This window comes from Trichechus manatus, unplaced genomic scaffold (genome assembly GCF_000243295.1).
Source record: "Trichechus manatus latirostris isolate Lorelei unplaced genomic scaffold, TriManLat1.0 scaffold00039, whole genome shotgun sequence".
Classification (NCBI taxonomy): Eukaryota; Metazoa; Chordata; class Mammalia; order Sirenia; family Trichechidae; genus Trichechus; species Trichechus manatus.
Genome location: NW_004443975.1, coordinates 12,596,492 through 12,616,528, shown reverse-complemented (window position 1 = coordinate 12,616,528; position 20,037 = coordinate 12,596,492). Strand labels below are relative to the sequence as shown.

The 20,037-nt window shown below is 45.7% G+C and overlaps 1 protein-coding gene across 1 annotated transcript in view; it reads right to left on the bottom strand.

Annotated features, from left to right (window-relative positions):
- Positions 1 to 20,037, bottom strand: part of SUSD4 (sushi domain containing 4) — a 169,422-nt gene that overhangs the window by 36,942 nt on the left and 112,443 nt on the right. The window contains exons 4-5 of the mRNA XM_004375906.2: positions 13,086 to 13,259; positions 6,919 to 7,107 (exon numbers count right to left, since the gene is read on the bottom strand). Coding sequence (XP_004375963.1) covers positions 6,919 to 7,107; positions 13,086 to 13,259 — 363 coding nt within the window. The remainder of the gene's footprint in view (positions 1 to 6,918; positions 7,108 to 13,085; positions 13,260 to 20,037) is intronic.

The following is a 20,037-nucleotide window of genomic DNA, read 5'->3' as shown; positions in this document are numbered from 1 at the left end:
AATTTGTCATTATGCTCGTCTCTAATCTTTTTAATTTCCTCTATTGCATGTTCTGTGTTTTGCCTAATTTCCTTCCTAATCTCTTGAAGAGTTCTGTATATCAATCTTTTGTATTCTGCCTCCAGTAATTCCAAGAAATTTTCCTCTTCTGGAAAATTTCTAGATTCTTTATTTTGGGAGCTTGCTGAAGCCATCATGGACTACCTCTTTATGTGATTTGATATTGACTGTTGTCTCCGAGCTATCATAAGTTATTATATTTATTTATGTTTGCTTACTGTGTCCTAGCTTCTTGTTTTGTTTTGATATTCCTGAACAGGCTGCTCGTGTGATCTAGTTTGATTATTGGCACCTTTGAAGCTCTAATGTCCTGTCACCAGGTGGTTGGATCTGTTACTAGGTATGTGAGCTCAGGAGTCTGCTCATTCCTCCTGTAAGGATTCAGCTCAGATGCCCAGGTAGATAGCCACCAAGTGTGTGGTATAGGCTCTCACCTACAGTCCTAGATAGGCATGGATGATTGGCGTAGGCACAGGCATCTGGCTGCAGCAGGGAGACACACTCTGAGCAAGGCAAGGGGCTGACGGTCACCCCTGAGCGTCCAGGAGGAAGGCGTCCCAGTTCCCTAAAACGCATAGGTGGATGGGTTTTGCAGCTGGGCTATGAGCACCCAATGCTGTTGGCTGTAAGGACTGGGGGGCACCTCTTATTCTTGGGTCCCTATCCCAGGTGACTAGGTGGCATGAGTGGAGCCACCAGTCCTCAGGCACCTGATGTGGGTAGATGAAGACCCTGCTTAATGGGCAGAGCAGTGTCAAATGTCACGAACCTGCCACTTCACAGCTGAAACAGCTGAAGTTAGACTTCAGGTATTTAACTTGTTGTACTGTGGTAATGAGGGCCTACGCTATTGAAATGGGCCCACACAAGTCTCTGCAGGTGGAAAGGCACTCAAAGTCCATGGATCCCTTATGCTTTGCCTAGGCAAAGGAGCTGTGTCTACCCTGAGTTCCTGGCTTAGGGAAGCCAGCAGTTTATTCTGTCCCCTGTCTGTTAATTTGTTCACTCTTCAAGGCAGGGAGAATGGCTCAGGGCATGTGACAGATCCTACTTCCGGCCCAGAGGACTTGGCAATTGCTGAAGCCAGTCCAGGACCCAGTGCAGAGCAGGGAGCGAAGAGGTAAATGAGAAGTTTTTCCCTAAGGGGGATGTTTTTGATCCGTGTGGTATGCAAGTACTTATCTTTTGCCGATCAGGGCTGCTTCTCACTGGTTCTGGGTGGCTGAGTAGATAGACTCTCTGCTGCTGGGTCTCTCCCATTGCAGAAAATGCCTCCAGAGTACCGCTACTTGCCTGCCTCACCACTCACTCATGAGTTGATCAGGCCTGAAGGGCTCAGGCTCTGCCGGGTCAGGTCTGGCAACTCCTCGCTGCTTTTGAACTGTCTCTCCTCCCCCTGCCACTCAGTCCGGTTCTTCAACTTTGCCTTTGATGTTCACGGCTTCTAGATTGTCATATATAATGATTCACTTATTTTTTCGGGTCTTTGTTGTAAGAGCATCTGACTACTCCACCATCTTGGCCCCACCCTTCCATTCTCAAAAGTTTTATTTTTAAAAAAAGATATCTTGGATTCATTGCGTTTGTGTATATAAAAGAGACAGAAAGAGATGAGAGACTTACAGACAGAGGGCCAGGGAATAGGAAACATTAAGATACTGACAGACATGGACAAGCATACAGATCCACAGTGAGACAGGCCAACATACAGGGATCCATGGAGATCCGTATATGTGTGTGTGTGTGTATACATATACCACCATGTGTCTGTCAGTTTGCCATACTGTGGTGGCTTGCGTGTTGCTGTGAAGCTGGAAGCTATGCCACCGGTATTTCAAATTCCAGCAGGGTCACCCATGGCAGACAGGTTTCAGCTGAGCTTCCAGACTAAGACAGATGAGGAAGAAGGACCTAGCGGTCTACCTCTGAAAAAACTGGCCAGTGAAAACATTACTAACAGCAGCAGAACACTGTCTGATATAGTGCCGGAAGATGAGCCTCTCAAGTTGGAAGGCATTCAAAATACGATTGGGAAGAGCTGCCTCCTCAAACTAGAGCCAACCTTAATGACATGGATGGAGTCAAGCTTTCGGGAACTTCATTTACTGATGTGGCACGACTCAAAATGAGAAGAAACAGCTGTAAACATCCATTAATAATCAGAACATGCAATGTACGAAGTATGAAGCTAGGAGAATTGTAAGTTGTCAAAAATGAAATGGAATGTGTAAACAATGATATCCTAGGCATTAGTGAACTGAAATAAACTGGTATGGGCAATTTGGAATCTGACAATCATATGGTCTACTATGCTGGGAATGACATATTGAAGAGGAATGGCGTTGCATTCATTGTCAAAAAGAACACTTTGAGATCTATCCTGAAGTACAATACTGTCAGTGACAGGATAATATCCATACACCTACAAGGAAGACCAGTTAATATGACTATTATTCAAATTTACACACCAACCACTAATGGCAAAGATGAGGAAACTGAAGATTTTTACCAATTTCTGCAGTCTGAAATTGATCAAACACTCAATCAAGATCCATTGATAATTACTGGTGATTGGAATGCAAAAGTTGGAAACAAAGAAAGATTGGCAGTTGGAAAATATGGTCTTGATGATATAAACGATGCCAGAGATCCCACAGAATTTTGCAAGACCAGTGATTCCTTCATTGCAAATACCTTTTTCAACAACATAAACAGCAGCTATACACATGGACTTCACTGGATGGAATACACAGGAATCAAACTGACTACATCTATGGAAAGAGATGATGGGAAAGGTCAATATCTTCAGTCAGAACAAGACTACGGGACAACTGCAGAACAGACCATCAATTGCTCCTATGCAGGTTCAACTTGAAGCTGAAGAAAATTAAAACAAGTCCATGAGCCAAAATATGACCTTGAGTATTTCCCTCCTGAATTTGGAGACCATCTTAAGAACTGATTTGACGGATTGAACACTAATGAGCGAAGACCAGACGGGCTGTGGGATGACATTAGAAAACCAAAAGGGAAGAACACGCTCGGCATTCCTCAAGCAGAAAGAACTGAAGAAAAAATTCAAGCCTTGAGTTGCAACTGTGAAAGAGTCTATGGGCAAAACACTGAACTATGCAGAAGCTTCAAAAGAAGATGGAAGGAATACACAGAGTCACTGTACCAAAAAGAATTGGTCAACGTTCAACCATTTCAGGAGGCAGCATATGATCAGGAACTGATGGTGCTGAAGGAAGAGGCTGAAACTGCACTGAAGGGATTAGTGAAAAACAAAGCTCCAGGAACTGACCGAATACCAATTGAGATGTTTCAACAAAAGGATGCAGACCTGGAGGTGCTCACTTGTCTATGCCAAGCAATCTGGGTGGACTCAAACTTCCAACCTTTCGGTTAGCAGCCGAGCATGTTAACTGTTTGCAACGCCCAGCAACTCCATAAATAAGGCACTGTCTTTAAAAAAAAAAAAAGAAAAAGATATGCAATTAAAGTAAAAGTTAAAGAAATACCAACACCTAGGCACATCTGGATAATGTTCTCATGAATCCTTACGTCTTATAAACGTTGCTTAATTTCACCCAGTGTCTATCAAGTCTTGAGAAAAAAAAAAGATTTTTCATCCACTGTATAGCCCTCAGTTTAGAATCAGGGCTTTTGTGCCTTTAACCAATGTTGCATTTAAAAAACTCATGAAATAACTCCATCAGAGAATTTAAAGGGACATATATTGATAATAAAGATATAAAGAAATTATTTAAAAAAAAACCTGAGGGGAAAAAAAGGCATTAAGTGGCCTTCCTGACACACGTAGATGTGATGGCTAATATTATGCGTTAACTTGGCGTGGTTATGATTCTCAGTGGTATGGCAGATACTGGACTGGTTGCTCTCCCACAAGATAATATAATCACCTTCTATGGTGCAATCTGATGTGATCAGCCAATCAGTTGAAAGAGGAGTATCCTTGGGGGTGTGGCCTGCCTTTAGGATATAAATGGATGTTCTGACAGCACCTGCCTGCTCTCGACCCTTTGTGCTTCTTGTTGTCTGACCTCCTGTTCCTGAGACGTAAGCCTGCAGAAGTCTCTGGCCTGCTGACTGACCTGTAGGTTTCAGATTTGCCAGCCCCCACAATCCAGCCCTGACAATTGTGTGAGCCATTTCCTTGAAGTAAGTTAAGTGCTCTTATATGTGCACTCTCTCCACACACACACACACACACACACACACACACGTGCACACAGACATCTCACTGGTTTTGCTCTTCTGAAGAACCCAGACTAAGACACTGGGGTTTCAGAATCTTCGCCCGGCCACGGCCAAGGCTGGCAGGGGAAGGGGCCAAGTGGTCTCCCAACACGTGCTAAACCACAAGAGTCATTTCCAATCCAAAGCCAGTCATAGCTCTCTGCTTATCATCTTAGATCATTGCCCCTTGAAGCTCAGTTTTATTTTATGCCTGTTTATATCATATTCTCTACATTCAATAAGAACTGCTTTCAAAGTCCCAAAATGAAACCTCTCAGAACATGACTCCTTGAAACCTATTTAAACCAATTTTTAAAACAGGCATTTCAAATGGATGTAATCATCACAATGGTATCTTCCAACTATCCTCCTTTTCTGGTTACCTGAGAGGGGAGACCCCTCCAGGAACCAGAAAAGAGCCCTCTTTCATCTGCTGCCCGCCCTCACCTCAGCTCACCAGTGGTGTCCAGACAGAAGATACAGCCATTCCCAGTGGAAACCAAGGAGACAGTCTTATCTCTCCAAGTTAGGGTGGCTAGATTTAGCAACTAAAAATACAGGACTCCCAGTTACTTTGAATTCCAGATAAACAATGAGTAATATTTTACTATAAGTAAATCCCACAATTTTCCTAGATTCATACTTCATACATTCCAGGTTCCGATTATTAACGGATGTTTGCAGCTGTTTCTTCTCATTTTGAGTCGTGCCACATCAGCAAATGAAGGTCCCAAAAGCTTGACTCCATCCACGTCATTAAGGTCGACTCTACTCTGAGGCGGCAGCTCAAGCATAGCAACAATTGTGAGGATGGCGCAGGACCCGGCAGTGTTTCGTTCTGTTGGGCACAGGGTCGCTAGGAGTCAGAACCGACTCCATGGCACCTAACCACAAGTCCCACAGAATATTTGGGACAGCCTGTATTAAACAATCATTTGTTGTTTTCAACAAATACAAATCAAACTGGGTGTCCTGTAATTTTATGTGGCCACTCCAGATGCCGATCCCCCAGGGAATCTAGGATGGGTCAGAAGTGGGGGAGGGTGGGGGATTTAACCGCCAGCCTAGGAGTATGGCAAACTAACAACCCAGGCCTGGTATTCTCGCTCTTTCACGTGACAGGCGCCCCCCATTTCTCTCCTTCACCCACTCTTCTCCAAAGAGATTCCCTGGCTCTGGCCAGGCCCCCGCCAACCCCGCTCCAAGCCCCATCGCTTCCTTTAACAGACGCTTTCCCTCTGACTCTCTGGCCAGCCACACTCCACACCACACCTCCTAACTTGATCCCTCCCACGCTGAGGGACACTCTGTAGATGCTGTTTCCACACACTACTGCCTCGTGTTTGTTCCCCAAGCAAGGCTGCAGATGGGCTCTGGAGGGACTTCTGACTGGAAGCTTCCTTTCATCTTTCCTTTTCCTAGTGTCTTAGTTTCTTAGTGCTGCTGTAACAGAAATACCACCAAGTGCATGGTTTTGAAGAACAGAAAATGATTTCCTCACAGTTCAGGAGGCGAGAAGCCCAAGTTCCAGACATCGGCTCTAGGGGAAGGCTCTCTCTCTGTCGGCTCTAGGGGAAGACACTCATCTTGGCCTCTGCAAACCCAGCGTTCCTCGGGTCCTTGGCCATCTCCACGTGACATCTATCTTTCCCCTTCTGTGCTTGCTTCTCTCTGTGTCTAAACTGCTCTTTTTATATCTCAAAAGGGGTCAGGTTTAAGATGCACCCTACACTGATAACGGCCTCATGAACATAAGAAAGAAAACTCTATTCCAGATGGGATACATCCACAGGATGGGGTTAGGATTCCAATACCCATTCCGGGAAGACACAATTGAATTCGTAACACCAACACCTATACTGACCCTTCCACCCACTGTCTTGTATTCAGATACAAGACACATGGATCTGAGAGCACGTGGTGTTTGTTAGCTTTGGACAGATGGGCCTTTTTGGTCGTCATTTCAAGACCTAGCTAAAGCAAAGCCTGAGCAAGCATGTCCACCTTGCCCAGCAGAAGTTTTTATGGACTCTACCCCACAGACACCTGTCCCCCTCACTACTTCATACTGTTGATTTAGTGGTCTACAGGGCACCGTGCTCTAAAATTATCACATATATTTAACAGAAACCGGGAGGAAAGAGCTCTTGCTTTCAGGCTTCCCCGTGTGTGTCTGAAGGAAAACATTTACAGCTCAGCTATAAAGTGCATGGAAATATGGAAGGAATGTTGACAGGGCAGTAAAACCGGGGTGAGATTAATGATGCCATAATAGAATCTGTTTTCACTGGGTGCAGAGAAAATTAAATTTTGAAGACATTTCATTGAACTTTGCAGCCTTTGATGCCTGAAACTTTTCTCTTCTAGCCACCCTCCTCCCCTTTAAAGCTAAAGATGGGGGACGAGTTTTATGCCTAGTTGTAAGTATGGTTTCATGACAGATGATCTGGTTTGCTTCCTCGGCTCTGGATGGAGACAAAAAAAGTCTACTCAGGTAACAAAAGTTACTGCTTACCATCATTTGCTGGGCTTTACCTCCTATCTAAATATCTACTTTAATAATCCAAAATACAGCCTCCAGAAGAATAAGATTGTTACCTTCCAGAGCAAGGCACCGGGGTGGGCTGGACGACCAGATAAGGTTGTGTGAGCACTCCAGGTACTCGGACCCTTCTAGCTTAAATCCAGGGAAGCAGTGATAGGAGATCACAGTTCCTACTGGGAAGGAGGTCTGGAACTCGGAGATGTTCACGTAGCCGTTAGAAGAGGCTAATGGTCTCAGGCACCCTGTGAAACGAGAATGAAGGAGGGACAGATGATCTTGTATTAGGAAACATCTCACTTGGTCATCTTTGCGCATCTAAGAGACAAACACAACACTGGAGCTCTGCAGGATTCCCCCACTGTAAAAATGGCACTGCCTGAGGGACGAGGCACCTGGGTCTTAAATGCTGAGACTTCCTTGTTTGCTGTTGTTGTTAGGTGTCGTCCAGTCGGCTCTGACTCACAGTGACCTTGTGTATAATAGAACGAAATGCTGCCCGGTCCTGCACCACACTCACCATCGCTGCTGTGTTTCAGCATAATGTTGCAGCCACTGTGTCAATCCATCTCCTTGAGCGTCTCCGTCCTTTTCACTGACCCTCTACTTTACCAAGCATGATGTCCTTCTCCAGGGACGGGTCCCTCCTGATGACGTGTATTCTATTTATAATGTGGGTAGTAAAAAAAAAAAAGGTGGTGTGTGTGTGACTAAGGATTGGAATGTCCCTGCCCAGTGGTTGTCAGACCGAACTGCACATTAGAATCACCCAAGGAGCTTTAGAAAAATACTAATGCCCCAGCCCCAGGCCCACAGATCTGCTCTGCTTCATCTGGGTAGTGGCTGGGCATTGCTATCTTTTTTTTTTTAAAAAAAACAACTATATTAACTGGTCTTCCTTGTAGGCATATGGATATTATCCTATCACTGACAGTGTTGTAGTTCATGATAGATCTTGAAATGTTCTTCTTTTTTTTAATTTTGTTGTTGTTGAGAATATATTCAGCAAAACATACACCAATTCAACCGTTTCTACATGTACAATTCAGTGACATGGATTACGTTCTTTGGTTTGTGCAAGTATTCTCAATCTCCTTTTCTGAGTTGTTCCTCCTCCATAAATACAAACTCAATGACCCCTAAGGTTCTTTTCTAATCTTTTGAGTTGCTGTTGTCACTTTGATCCCATATAGTTCTTAAAAGAGCTTAATGCTCAAGGCAGACATTTTTTACTAGTTAAGCTAAGCGATTGTTTGGTTTTAAGAAGATTTCAGGGGATATTTTTGGCTTAAGGTTCAAAGATTATCTCAGGGTAATCATTTCAGGGGTTCATCTAGTATCCGTGGCATTTCCCCCGCTTTGATCAGGATTCTTCTGTGAAATCTTTGATCAAAATGTTCGGTAATGGTAGCCGGGCACCATCCAGTTCTTCTGGTCTCATGGAAAAGAAGGCAGTTGTTCATGGAGGCCATTAGCCACACATTCCATATCCTCCTCCTATTCCTTACTCTTCTTCTTTGTTGCTCCAGGTGGATAGAGACCAACTGTCATGCCTTTGATGGCCACTTGCAAGCTTTTAAGACCTGAGGCACCACTCCATGAACAAGGAGGCAGAACAAATGCACCAAACACATTATTAGGCCAATTAACTGGGATGCCCCATGAAACCATGACCCTAAACCTCCAAACCAAGGAACTCCCAAGTAATTCTAATATGCTGTCAGGGTTGAGAACCACTGAGGTGCCGCAAGAGGAGAAAAGCATCCCAATGGTTTTAATGGTAGTGATGGGGGTGGTAGGGAAGGTTATGATCCAAACGCGATTCTACCATAGAAGATCATGGAACAGATGCATGCCTAAGAAGGTGCAATTAAACGTTGGGAAATCCAGGTGTGTTTGATGTAAAATAGGTGCGGAACCTTGTAGTATGGGGTTCTGACACTTTGGTGTACATCTGAATCACCTGGAGGGCTTGTTAAAACACAGACTGCTGGGCCCACCCCCAGGGCTTCTAATTCACTAGGTCTGGGATGGAGCCTCAGAATTTGCATTTCTAACATTTCCAGGAGGTGCCGATGCTGCTGGTCTGGGGACCACGCTTTGAGGACCACGCTTTGAGAACCACTGCTGCAGTTAGTCCTTGCATAACCAAAGAATTCTGTGTGACATCAGGGTGCCGGTGAAACCGGGATCCCGTACTTCTCCTGTAAAACATTACCAGTTGTTGTTGAGTCGACTCCAACTCATGGCGACCGCATGCGTGTCCAAGTACAAATGTGGTCCATATAGTTTTCAATGGCTCTGGGTGGACCTGAACCACCAATCTTTTGGTTAGCAGCTGAGTGCATTAACCGCTTGCATTAGTGTACCCAGGAACTCCCTGTAAAACATTAGCTCTCTTTTTGTCTCTAAGTCTGTGCAGCCCGGTAGGACATGTGCAATGGCACAGAATTCCATTCTGTGTGGCTTCCACTGTGATCATGGAATTTCTCGCTGGCTTCACCAATTTCACTGGAGGGAATAATAACACTGCAGAGATGGTGTTCTTCCGGGGGAGAATTAATTGTGTGTGAAGTCAATAATATGTAATGAAAATGCCTGGTTTCCCTTCCAATCACCAAGTAGAGATTATCTCGTATGCACAGTAGCAGACGACTGAACCCTTCTCCAAAGCTGACTCTGTTCGACATTATATCTTGAAAAGATCTCTCAGCAAATTGCTGAGTCAACAACATGTTTTTAAAACACCCCAGTGTATGGAGTCTGTACATCAGGGCAAGAGCCCCTGGGTGGTGCAAAGAGTTAATACACTCAGCTATTAACTGAATGGCTGGAAGTTCGAGTCCACCCAGAAGCACCTTGGAAGAAAGTCCCGGCGATCTACTTCCAAAAAATCAGCTATTGAAAACCTTACAGAGTACAGATCTACTTTGACACACATGTGGTCACCATGAGTCGGAGTTGACTCAACAGCAACTGGCTGGTATATCAGGGAGGGACCAAGGTGAGTGAGGCACCTAGGATGCAGTTTACGGAGGTACTCCCTGTCAGGGTGTACAAGTGCCACCCCTGCACTGCTGTGTCCTGGTGCCACTGAGCTCTGCAAACTCAGCTGCCCACCGTCCTGAACCAGCCAATACTCAGGGCCTAGGGAATGGGCCATACACAGAAGGACCTCTAGAGTGGACCGTAGCTGGAAGGGCCTCTAGAGTGGGTCACACTGGGAAGGGGCTCTGGAGTGGGCCACACCCTGAAGGGGCTCTGGAGTGGGCCACACCCTGAAGGCCCTGTGGAATGGGCCACACCCTGAAGGGGCTCTGGAGTGGGCCACACCCTGAAGGGCCTGTGGAGCGGGTTATACCTGGAAGGGCATGGAGCTCATGCCATCTTTTTCGACAGACCTCATGGCCTTAAGTTATTACTATTTTCTGAGCTGCAAACTAAACGCTCACAGCACAAATGAAGTCTGTGTGGGGAGGGTGAGTGTCAGAAATAAAATCAATATGGAGGAAAATAATAAGCAAACAAACATGAACAAATGAATGCGTTACAGCCACACGCACTGTTCACACGAGTTGGCTGTATGGGTGAGCGCGCCTGCCCCTCCTCTAGGAAGACAAAGGTGTTGTAGTCCTAAGTTACCCACACAGATAAACTGGCTTCCCCCAAATAAACATGAGCTCAGACCCGTAACTGGCAGGAGGCATCAGGATGCTATGCTCCCAAACATAAAGGTCTCATAAAAAAACGGCCACGAAACAGTCCCCCACCCTCACCCCAAGGAGATGGAAGGGATTATAATTGGTGCAGTTAATCAGAGGAAGGGAAAGATGTGCTCACTCTCGGCTGGAGACAGGCTGTCCTAAATATAACGGGAGACAACTGGCTTCCATTCAATAGTTCAATGCGATTTCTATTTGCACTTCTGGATAGTAGAGAAAAGGCTCCTCAGGCTTTAGCCCCTGGATCTATAGGTGCAAATGAAGTTACAGAATGAGATGTCACACTAAAGGCCAATTATACTCCCCCTGGGGGCTCGGAGAGGGGGCTCGGAGAGGTGAGTCCTCATTCTCTGTGCTGGGCCAGCAGGGGCAGGGAGGAAGCTGGAATATCAGAGGCTCCTGCTCCAGCTCCAGCAAGACTGCTCTGACTCCCTCCTGACTCTGCAGCCAGGCTTAGCAGGTGGAGTGGAGAGCAAGGGACGGAGCAGGGGCCTTCTCTTGGGGACAGAGGGCTCTGAGGAGAACATAAGCGGAGCTGTTTTGTACTGTTGTTAGAAGAGCACGCCTCTCAAGACCAGCCAGCAAACTCTTCTGTCGTTGCTGTATAAATATTTGGTTGTCAGCTGCCATCGAGTTAGCCCCCCACTCATGGCAACCCCATGCACAGCTGAACGAAACACTGCGTGGTCCTGCACCATCTCCGTGACTGGTCGCAGATTGGACCCCTGTCATCCATAGGGTTTCACTGGCTGATTTTCAGAAGTAGATCTCCAGGCCTTTCTTCCTAGTCCATGTTAGTCTGGAAGCTCTGCTGAAACCTGTTCAGCATCATAGCAACACACAAGCCTTCACTGGCAGGCGGGTGTGACTATGCATGAGGTGCACTGGCTGGGAACCGAACCTGGTCTCCTGCGTAGAAGGTGAGAATTCTATCAATGAACCACCACAGCTTCCTGCAGAAGCACAGGAGCTATTTTTTGACTGAGATCTGAGTAAGGCATGGTGGAGAGGAGTGGCAAGAATGGGGAGATGGAGCAACAGCAAAACCTGTATCTGAACTTCTCACGATGAGACCTGGAAATGTATGCCACCACAGGACATTTTTAAAAAAATTATTGGGGGAAAAGAAGCAACTCCTAAAGAAGCATACTGTATTTAAGCGACAGAAAGGGTGGAGGAGCTGTAAGTGGAAACTAGGAAGACAAGAAGTGGCTGGAGTTTGAGGTAATTTTCTTCGCCATTACTCTGACAGGGCTACAGGACCGGAACAAATCAGTGGTTAGTAATGTTCGTTTGAATAAATAGCCCGACCTAAGAGCCAGCTGTTTATTTTATGGACAGTCTCTGAAAGTGTAAATAAATCACGTGTCTCCTTTAAAAACTATAACATATAATATGTTAAGCAACATGGGAAGTTTCTGGGGAGAAATGATGGGGGTGTGAGGGTCTGGGCTGCCTCAGTCATCCTTGTTTCTTCAAAGGGCCGTGACTCTTAAGTTCTCACGTAAGGAAATGATTTATTTCCAACAGTGGGGCAGACAAAGCAATATCAGAGCCTGCCAGTTGTAATTTCCAAGCACAAAGGTAATGTTCGTCTCAACTTTCATAACATGCCAATCCTCTCGATGCAAGTAACACTGTCCCCACCCCTCGCCCAGGATGATGAATTATGCATTGGCTCCTTGGTCCTCTGGTCCGTCACATGTCAAAAAATAAAATCAGAATTAATGTGAACTCAAGAGCATATTTTCACAAACAGGGCCCCCTCTGTGTTGGGCCAGGCAAATTTTTTAAAAATGCAAGAGGATAAATATTCACTGTGTGGTTTGGATGAAATCTGAATTTGATGATTTTTCTGCTCTTGATGCATTATAAAAAGGGATAACATTATTAGGAGAAAATCGCCTCTGTAAAATTGGCTTTAAATATATTTTCACCACGAATGAAATAACTATAAATGCGCTGCTATTTCCATTACATATACAATAGTCCATCATGGTGTTCACAGCCCGGTTACAAGTCTCCTGATTCTTAAACGACTTTTGATTTCTCAGTGTAAAGGAGAGATTCAACACGTTTAGGAAAAAGGTATTCCCCCTTTGCACTTTAAAACTGTGTGTAGGGGGACAGAACGCAAATGACGGGGGGGATCATGACAGTCCAAGAAGAGAGCTTTGGCAGTCACCCTGAAGACAGAGCTGGTCCGTGTGGGGGCGTGGCTTTGTCCCCCATGGTTTGCATCACTCTATTAGAGAAACACATACTTAGTCTGGAGTTCTGGTGGCTCAGCGGTTAAGAGCTCGGCCGCTAACCAAAAGGTCAGCAGCTCGAATCCACCAGCCGTTCCTTGGAAACCCTATGGGGCAGTTCTGCTCTGTCCTACAGGGTCGCTATAAGTCAGAACTGACTTGATAGCAACGGGTTTGGTTTGGTTTCTTCGCACTTGATCTACAATAAAGTCAGAGAGAAGAGTAGCTGAGCACTGTTGCTTCTGGGCTTACCTTGACAGATGGGCAGATTATCCCACGTTCCATCATCGCGACATAATGAAACCATGTTGTAGAGGTCGGGGTAACGGATTTTGAATCCTTCATGACAGGTGATAATTAACTTATCTCCGTGTCTGTATGTCTTGTTATGAATCTCAGCATCTTCAATTTGAGGGATACGGCAATCTGCAATTGTATAAGAAGTGTACATTATTATGGTGCAAATGGTTAAGTGCTCGGCTACTAACCGAAAGGTTGGTGGTTTGAACTGTCTCAGGGAAAGACAGCTTTCAGGGCAGTCAGTGGGACACAGGCATAATAGGCTGACCATGCTATCTAATTTTAATCTGGATTTCTAGACTAACAGCTAGGTTTTTTGAGAAAAACACGTGAAACCATCTGCCCCGAGAGGTCTTAACCAAGTGACCATCTGCACCCCTCAGAATACACGGACTCAGGAAGAGTCCTGGGTGCTGTGATCAACAAGATATTTCTGCAAGATAGACAAGGAAAATACAAGTAAGTATCTTGTGACCACGATCTAAGCACCCTGTGAAACTCTCTGTAATCACTAACCACACTGTTAACAATCAGTAACCAGTCAGAGTGTGATTAAGACAGTAGTCACTGATTTTCCTGTAACTGCCCCCCCTGTGGTTTGGTACCTTTTTCCACCCCACAATACTACTTGTATAAGGACTACATTTTCCATTTTCAATGGACGACATAGTTCCCCAACTAAATTCCCCAATTCCTCTCCGATTTAACTTGAAACAACATTCACGTTTTTCTCTACAACAGAACCCACCCAGAAGTGCCTCGGAAGACAGGCCTGGTGATCTGCTTCCAAAAGGTCACAGCCTTGAAAACGCTATGGAACAGTTCCACTCTGCACACAGGGCATCGGAGTCGATTCAACATTATTGGAATTTAAAACAGTTGTGGTTAAGAGCATTACCAGAGGGGTCTTATTTTCAGACCTGGTATCGACCTGCACAACAATCTGGTCAGAAGTTAACCTCATTTACCAGGAGGCTCGGGTCCCAAGGACGAGGACGCGCAACAGGAAGAGAACACTCAGAAAGAGGGACCGAGAGAGAGTGGATGGAATCACAAAGGAACTTTACTTTCTGCCTCTGACGCTTCACACAGCACAGTGGATCTTACGGACGATTGTGCAAATCAGCGAAGGAAGACAAGGGCTGGGGATTAGCCTACGCTGTCCGTCTGTTAGACATTTCGCTGTGTCTACGGACAGTACATAGCAGGAGGCAGCCTGACTGGCTGGTCCTCACAGCTGCCCCAATCTGCCGCTCTGCCTGTGCGGCCGGGTCTGAGCCTGATAAGAAAATATGCTTAGCAGTACGGCAGGTGGGCTGAGCTGTGGTTGTCTCTGCGATTAGCATTTCCTGTCCACCGTATCTGTTTTTAAAAAGATAAAAAATTGAGCAGCACATATTATTGCCAGTATCACAAAGGCCCAGGGCAAGGAGCTGTGCTGCCTCCTAAAAATCGAGCAAGAACTGAAGGCACGCATAGGAGAGAAGAGGCAAGGCTGGGATTTAGGAACAGGGCGCTGGAGGAGCAAGGAGCCCAGGCAGCAAAAACATGAAAAGATACAATGAATACATTATAATTATCCCCTTCTAAACTATCTGGAGCCCTGGTAGCACAGTGGTTGTAGAGCTCAGGTGCTAACCAAAAGGTTGGCAGTTTGAATCCACCGGCTGCTCCTTGAAAACCCTATGGGGTAGTTCTACTCTGTCCCACTGGGTCGCTATGAGTTGTAATTGACTGATCGGCAACTGTTTTTGTTTTTGTTTTTTTTTTTCAAACTCTATCTACTTCCAATTCACTGCTCAGGCCACTTCACTCTTTGCTGCCAAGTTGGGACCCTGCTGCCCCTGGCTGCCCTCCCCTCCCTCCTGAATCACTGCCCTACGAATCCCATCCTGGTTTAAGTCACATCAATCACAGTGTGTCCTCCTCCATCCCCCATGGACCCGTCTCTGTTTAACGTTTCTTGATTTTACCTGCATATATGCTTGTAAGCTTGAGCTATTTAAGGGCTTTTAAGGGCAGGGGGCCCAGACCTGGAATCCCTGGGTGGTGCAACAGTAATGTGCTCGGCTGCCAACTGAAAAGTTGAAGGTTCAAGTCCATCCAGAGGTGCCTCAGAAGAAAGGCCTGGTGATCTACTTCTGAAAATTCAGCCTTTGAACACCCTATGAAGCACAGTTCTACTCTGGCACACATGGGGGCGTCATGAGTCAGAAACGACTCGACGGCAACTGGTTTGGTTTTGGTTTAGGCCCTAACCTACAGATGGGTTAGGTTCCAAGCTTGTCTGTTCTTAATTTTTTGAAACAAGGAGGAGCCAAGAACACTGCTTTGGCAACCATAGAAAAGTCCATGTTTTAAAAGACTGTAGGCTTCTCAGCCACTCCCCAATGCCTGTTGAATCCACAATATGGTTGAAATAGTATCGGCAGGAACCCCGGCTTAAGTTCCTCTAAGCTTTGAGCTGGCAGTGCTGAGGTGGTGAGCCTTTGGAACCCTGACACGGGTGGCAGAGAAGGAAGGAGCGGTGGCTGGCTGGTGGATGGCTCTGGTGAATGGGAACTTTGGTGGCTTTAGACAGGGCACATCCCAGGAACAACAGAGTAAGGCTGGCGCTGGGATTACTGGGGAGTCACAGAGACTCTACCAACAATGGGATCCAGAAAACAGGATGTCAGTGATGGGTAAGAAGGGGGCCTCCCTGGCAGAGGCGAGCCCTAGCAGCTGGGGAGTGGAGGCGCAGTGGGCCACGTGGGGGGTGATCCGAAGTTAAATGTTTGTAAACCCAAGTTAGCCATTATCTTAGTGTTTGTCACCACCAGTGGCGTCCCTGGATGGTGCAAACGGTCAACGCACTGCGCTGCTAACTGAAAGGTTGGCCGTTCAAGTCCACCCAGAGGTGCCTCGGAAGAAAGGTCTGGTGATCTGCTGCTGAAAAACCAACCATTAAAAACTCCATGGAGTGCAGTTCTATTCTGACACCCGTGGGGTTGCCAGGAGTCGGCATCAACTCGACATCAACTGGTTCTGCTCACCACCAACAGACCGAGAGCTTGGCAGCGCAGGCTGCATCGCTCTCTTCCTCTGCCATTCCTTTCACGCTTCCATTCCTTTGTGCACACCTGGCAAGGAAGAAATGCTGAGGGGAGTATCTGAATTCCTGCCTGAGAAGCCTGTGAGTGCATAGCCCCTTGAGAGCCTGATTAGCAGGGGCTCCGTGCAGCTCCTGCAGCTAAGCCTTCTGCCAAGGAAACCTAACGTTAGTCCTTCCCTCTGCCCATGGATTTCCACACAGACAGTCTGGACTGGAGAACCATATTCTGATGTAAATTTTACCTCTCATTTTCGTGTCTCAGGCAAAGGGAAGGGGTTTTCTAACTGTTCGTGTTTAACCAACAGTTGTTCTACTAGAGCAGCTGAAATGCCCCCAAATCAATACCAGAATAATCCCGACTGGAGTCACCAGATAACTGAGGACTCTGCCCACCACTGCTGCCCTCTCTTTAATGGGAAATGTGAAATTATATTTTTGCAATGTAACTACGAAGAAATTATTCACAGCAAATAAAACACATTTATCAAGGCATCCGTCTGTGAAATCTTGGCTGTAAATAGATCCTTTGGCAGTAATTTATATGTCTAAACAACTATTTTCATGATTGACTTAAAAGTTGCTCAAGAATCAGCTAGCATATTCAGAAGATAGTAAACTACAGAGAGCAGAGTTAATGGGCAGAACTGTCTCAGCCATGTGGCTATTGCTGGCCTCTAGTAGAAGGGCCAAGTCTTGCTTCCAAGGCTGGCAGCACAGTGGCCTAGAATGCTAGAATTTGTTGACCTAATCAGAACTCCAAATTTACATGAGCAGAAGTTGGGGACTCTTGAAGAAACTAATCCAAGGTTCAAAGGGAAGAAATTCACAGTCTCCTTAACTTAATTACATACTCTGCTCAAAGAAGAGTCACAGGGAGTGACCGAGGGCCAGTTTACCACGGGAGAGGAGCCATGTATCAACTGCGGAGTCAGAAACTGGAGTTCAAATCCCACCAAAGTAGAGAGGCCTTGAAGGTAAAACACTCCAGGCTTATAGCTGAGACCCCAGGAGGGCTGTGTCCTAGGAGTAAGGGAAGAACTGAAATAGACCACTCTAGCCTAGAGGAGCCCTGGTGGCGCAATGGTTAAGCACTCTGCTGCTAACTGAAAGGCTGGCATTCAAAGCTATCGGTGGCTCTGCGGGAGAAAAGATCTCGCAACCTGCTTCTGTAAAGATTACAACCTAGGAAATCCTATGGGGCAGTTCTACTTTGTGCTACAGGGTCCCTGTGAGTCAGAATTGACTGGATGGCACACAACAACACCACCACCAACAACAAAGCAAGACCTAAAACTAAGCCTTGACAGGAGATAATATCGCCCAAGCTGTACTACAGTTTTTTCTTTTTTTCACAACTTATTTTTTATTTTTTTTAATGTTATGCTTTAAGTGAAAGTTTACAATTCAAGTTAGTCTCGCATACAAAAATTTATACATACATTGTTATGTGACCCTAGTTGCTCTCCCTATACTGAGACAGCACACTCCTCTTTTCCACCCAGGATTTCCCGTGTCCATTAAAACAGCTCCTGACCCTCTCTGCCTTCTCCTCTCACCTCCGGACAGGAGCTGCCCATTTAGTCTCATGTATCTACTTGAGCTAAGAAGCACACTCTTCACACGTATCGTTTTATGTACCATAGTCCAATCTAATCTTTGTCTGAAGAGTTGGCCTTGGGAATGGTTTCAGTTTTGGGCTAACACAGGGTCCAGGGGCCATGTCTTCCAGAGTCCCTCCTGTCTCAGTCAGACCATTAAGTCTGGTCTTTTTACTAGAATTTGAGTTCTGCACCCTACTTTTCTCCTGCTCCATCAGGGACTCTCTGTTGTGTTCCCTGTCAGGGCGGTCAATGGTGGTAGTCGGGCACCATCTAGTTCTTCTGGTCTCAGGCTGATGCAGTCTCTGGTTTGTTTATGTGGCCCTTTCTGTCTCCTGGGCTACTGACACTACAATTTTTAACCCACAATGTCTGTCACCAAATCACCCCAGGAAAGAAGGGGGAGTTAGGGAGAAGAGTGCACCTGGAGTAAGCAGGTGCCTCAGCAAGTGTCTGTGGCAGGAAATAACCGGGAACCTCGTTTCTAAGGAAATAAATCATCCAGGATCCTTAGTATCTGAAAACACACATGTAATCTTCATCAGGACTAAAGTTTCAAATAGAAATAAGATAATTTTATAAAGCAGAAATTCTTCCAGTCAACAGAATTTTTAAAAGCCATTTCAAACAGACTGTCACCAAGGACAACAAAAAGTGTCTTCTGACTCTGTCGTGTAGAATCAGGTCAACCGGCAGAAGTCATGGAGACGCGGCATAAACGGGCCATTTCAGGCTGTAACTGCAGGGGTATGGAAGGCTTCCGCTCCAGAAATCGTCCTTCACCAGCCCACCACCATCATTATTTCTACACCCTGACTCTAGTTGTTAGCTGCCGTCAAGTCATCCTCCAACTCACGGCAACCCCATGTGTAACGAGACTATACCATTGTCATCCATAGGGCTTTCATTGGGTGATTTTGGGAAATAGATCACCAGGCCTTTCTTCCTAGTCTGTCTTAGTCTGGAAGCGCCACTGAAAGCATCACAGCAACACACAAGCCTCTCACTGATAGATAGGTGGTGGCCTAGTTAACAAAGGGGTTCAATATAATGAATACATAAAAGAAGGGATAAAAGACTCTAAGCCAGTATTATACATTTATACCTAAGTAAAGATTAATTTCTCAGGTGAGTTGGCAGAAAGCAGAGTCCTAAGGGATGGAACAGAAATGGTAAGAATACAAGGAAATTTTAAGGCATATGCACTATAGTTTGATTCATTTTTCTTTAAAATGTTAGGTATATATGAAAATGAATCTAACTCCTTAAAAATGCCAAGTTTCAACATCAATAATCCTCAAAAAGGACTCCCAGGAACATGAGGACGTGATACACGCTCACAGATTCACAGTTCACATCACCATATTAAAGGTTCTGCAAGTCTTTCAGCAAAGAATCCTACACCGAATTTCATTTGTACAACTTATTTATTCCTCCATCTCTGGATTCATTCTTTCAGTGAATTACTGAGCACTCACTACAAGCCTGGGACATTCTAGGTGCTGGGGTTTAGAAAAAGTCAAGAATCTTACTCTTACAGCACTTGCATGGAGAGAGACAGCTAACAAGAAATCAACAGATAAATGAGCTAGAAAATAACAGGCAATGATAACTGCATAAAACAAGGAGATATTACAGGGATTGACCCAGGGCCTCCTTCATTTTGGGTAAATAAGAAAAATCTCTCTGAGGAAATGATATTTATTAAGCTGGTAGCGGAATGACAAGAAGGATCCACCCACGTACAGACCTGGGAGGAGGGCATTCCAGGCTCGGGGCACGGCTACTGCAAAGGTCAGAAAAGAGGCTGGTGTCCTTCAAGACACTAAAGAAGACCTGTGTGTCTGCAACACAGTGAACCAGAGGGACACGGATGGGACAGGTCATGTAGGACCTTGTAGGTTAGGGTTAGGAATTTGGGTTTTTTATTTTAGTGTGATGGGGAGGAACTGGAGGTTAAGCATGGTCCATGACATCTGATTTATATCCTTAAAGGGTCTGCCAGAGAATGCCTTCCTACTAGCCTCCCACTGAATCACTGTTACTACCCGGTAACCTCCTAACGAATCACTGTTACTACCCGCTAACCTCCTACTGAACCAGTTACTACCTACTAGCCTCCTACCGAGTCGCCGTTGCCACCTGCTAGCCTCCTACCGAGTCGCCGTTGCCACCTGCTAGCCTCCTACCGAGTCGCCGTTGCCACCTGCTA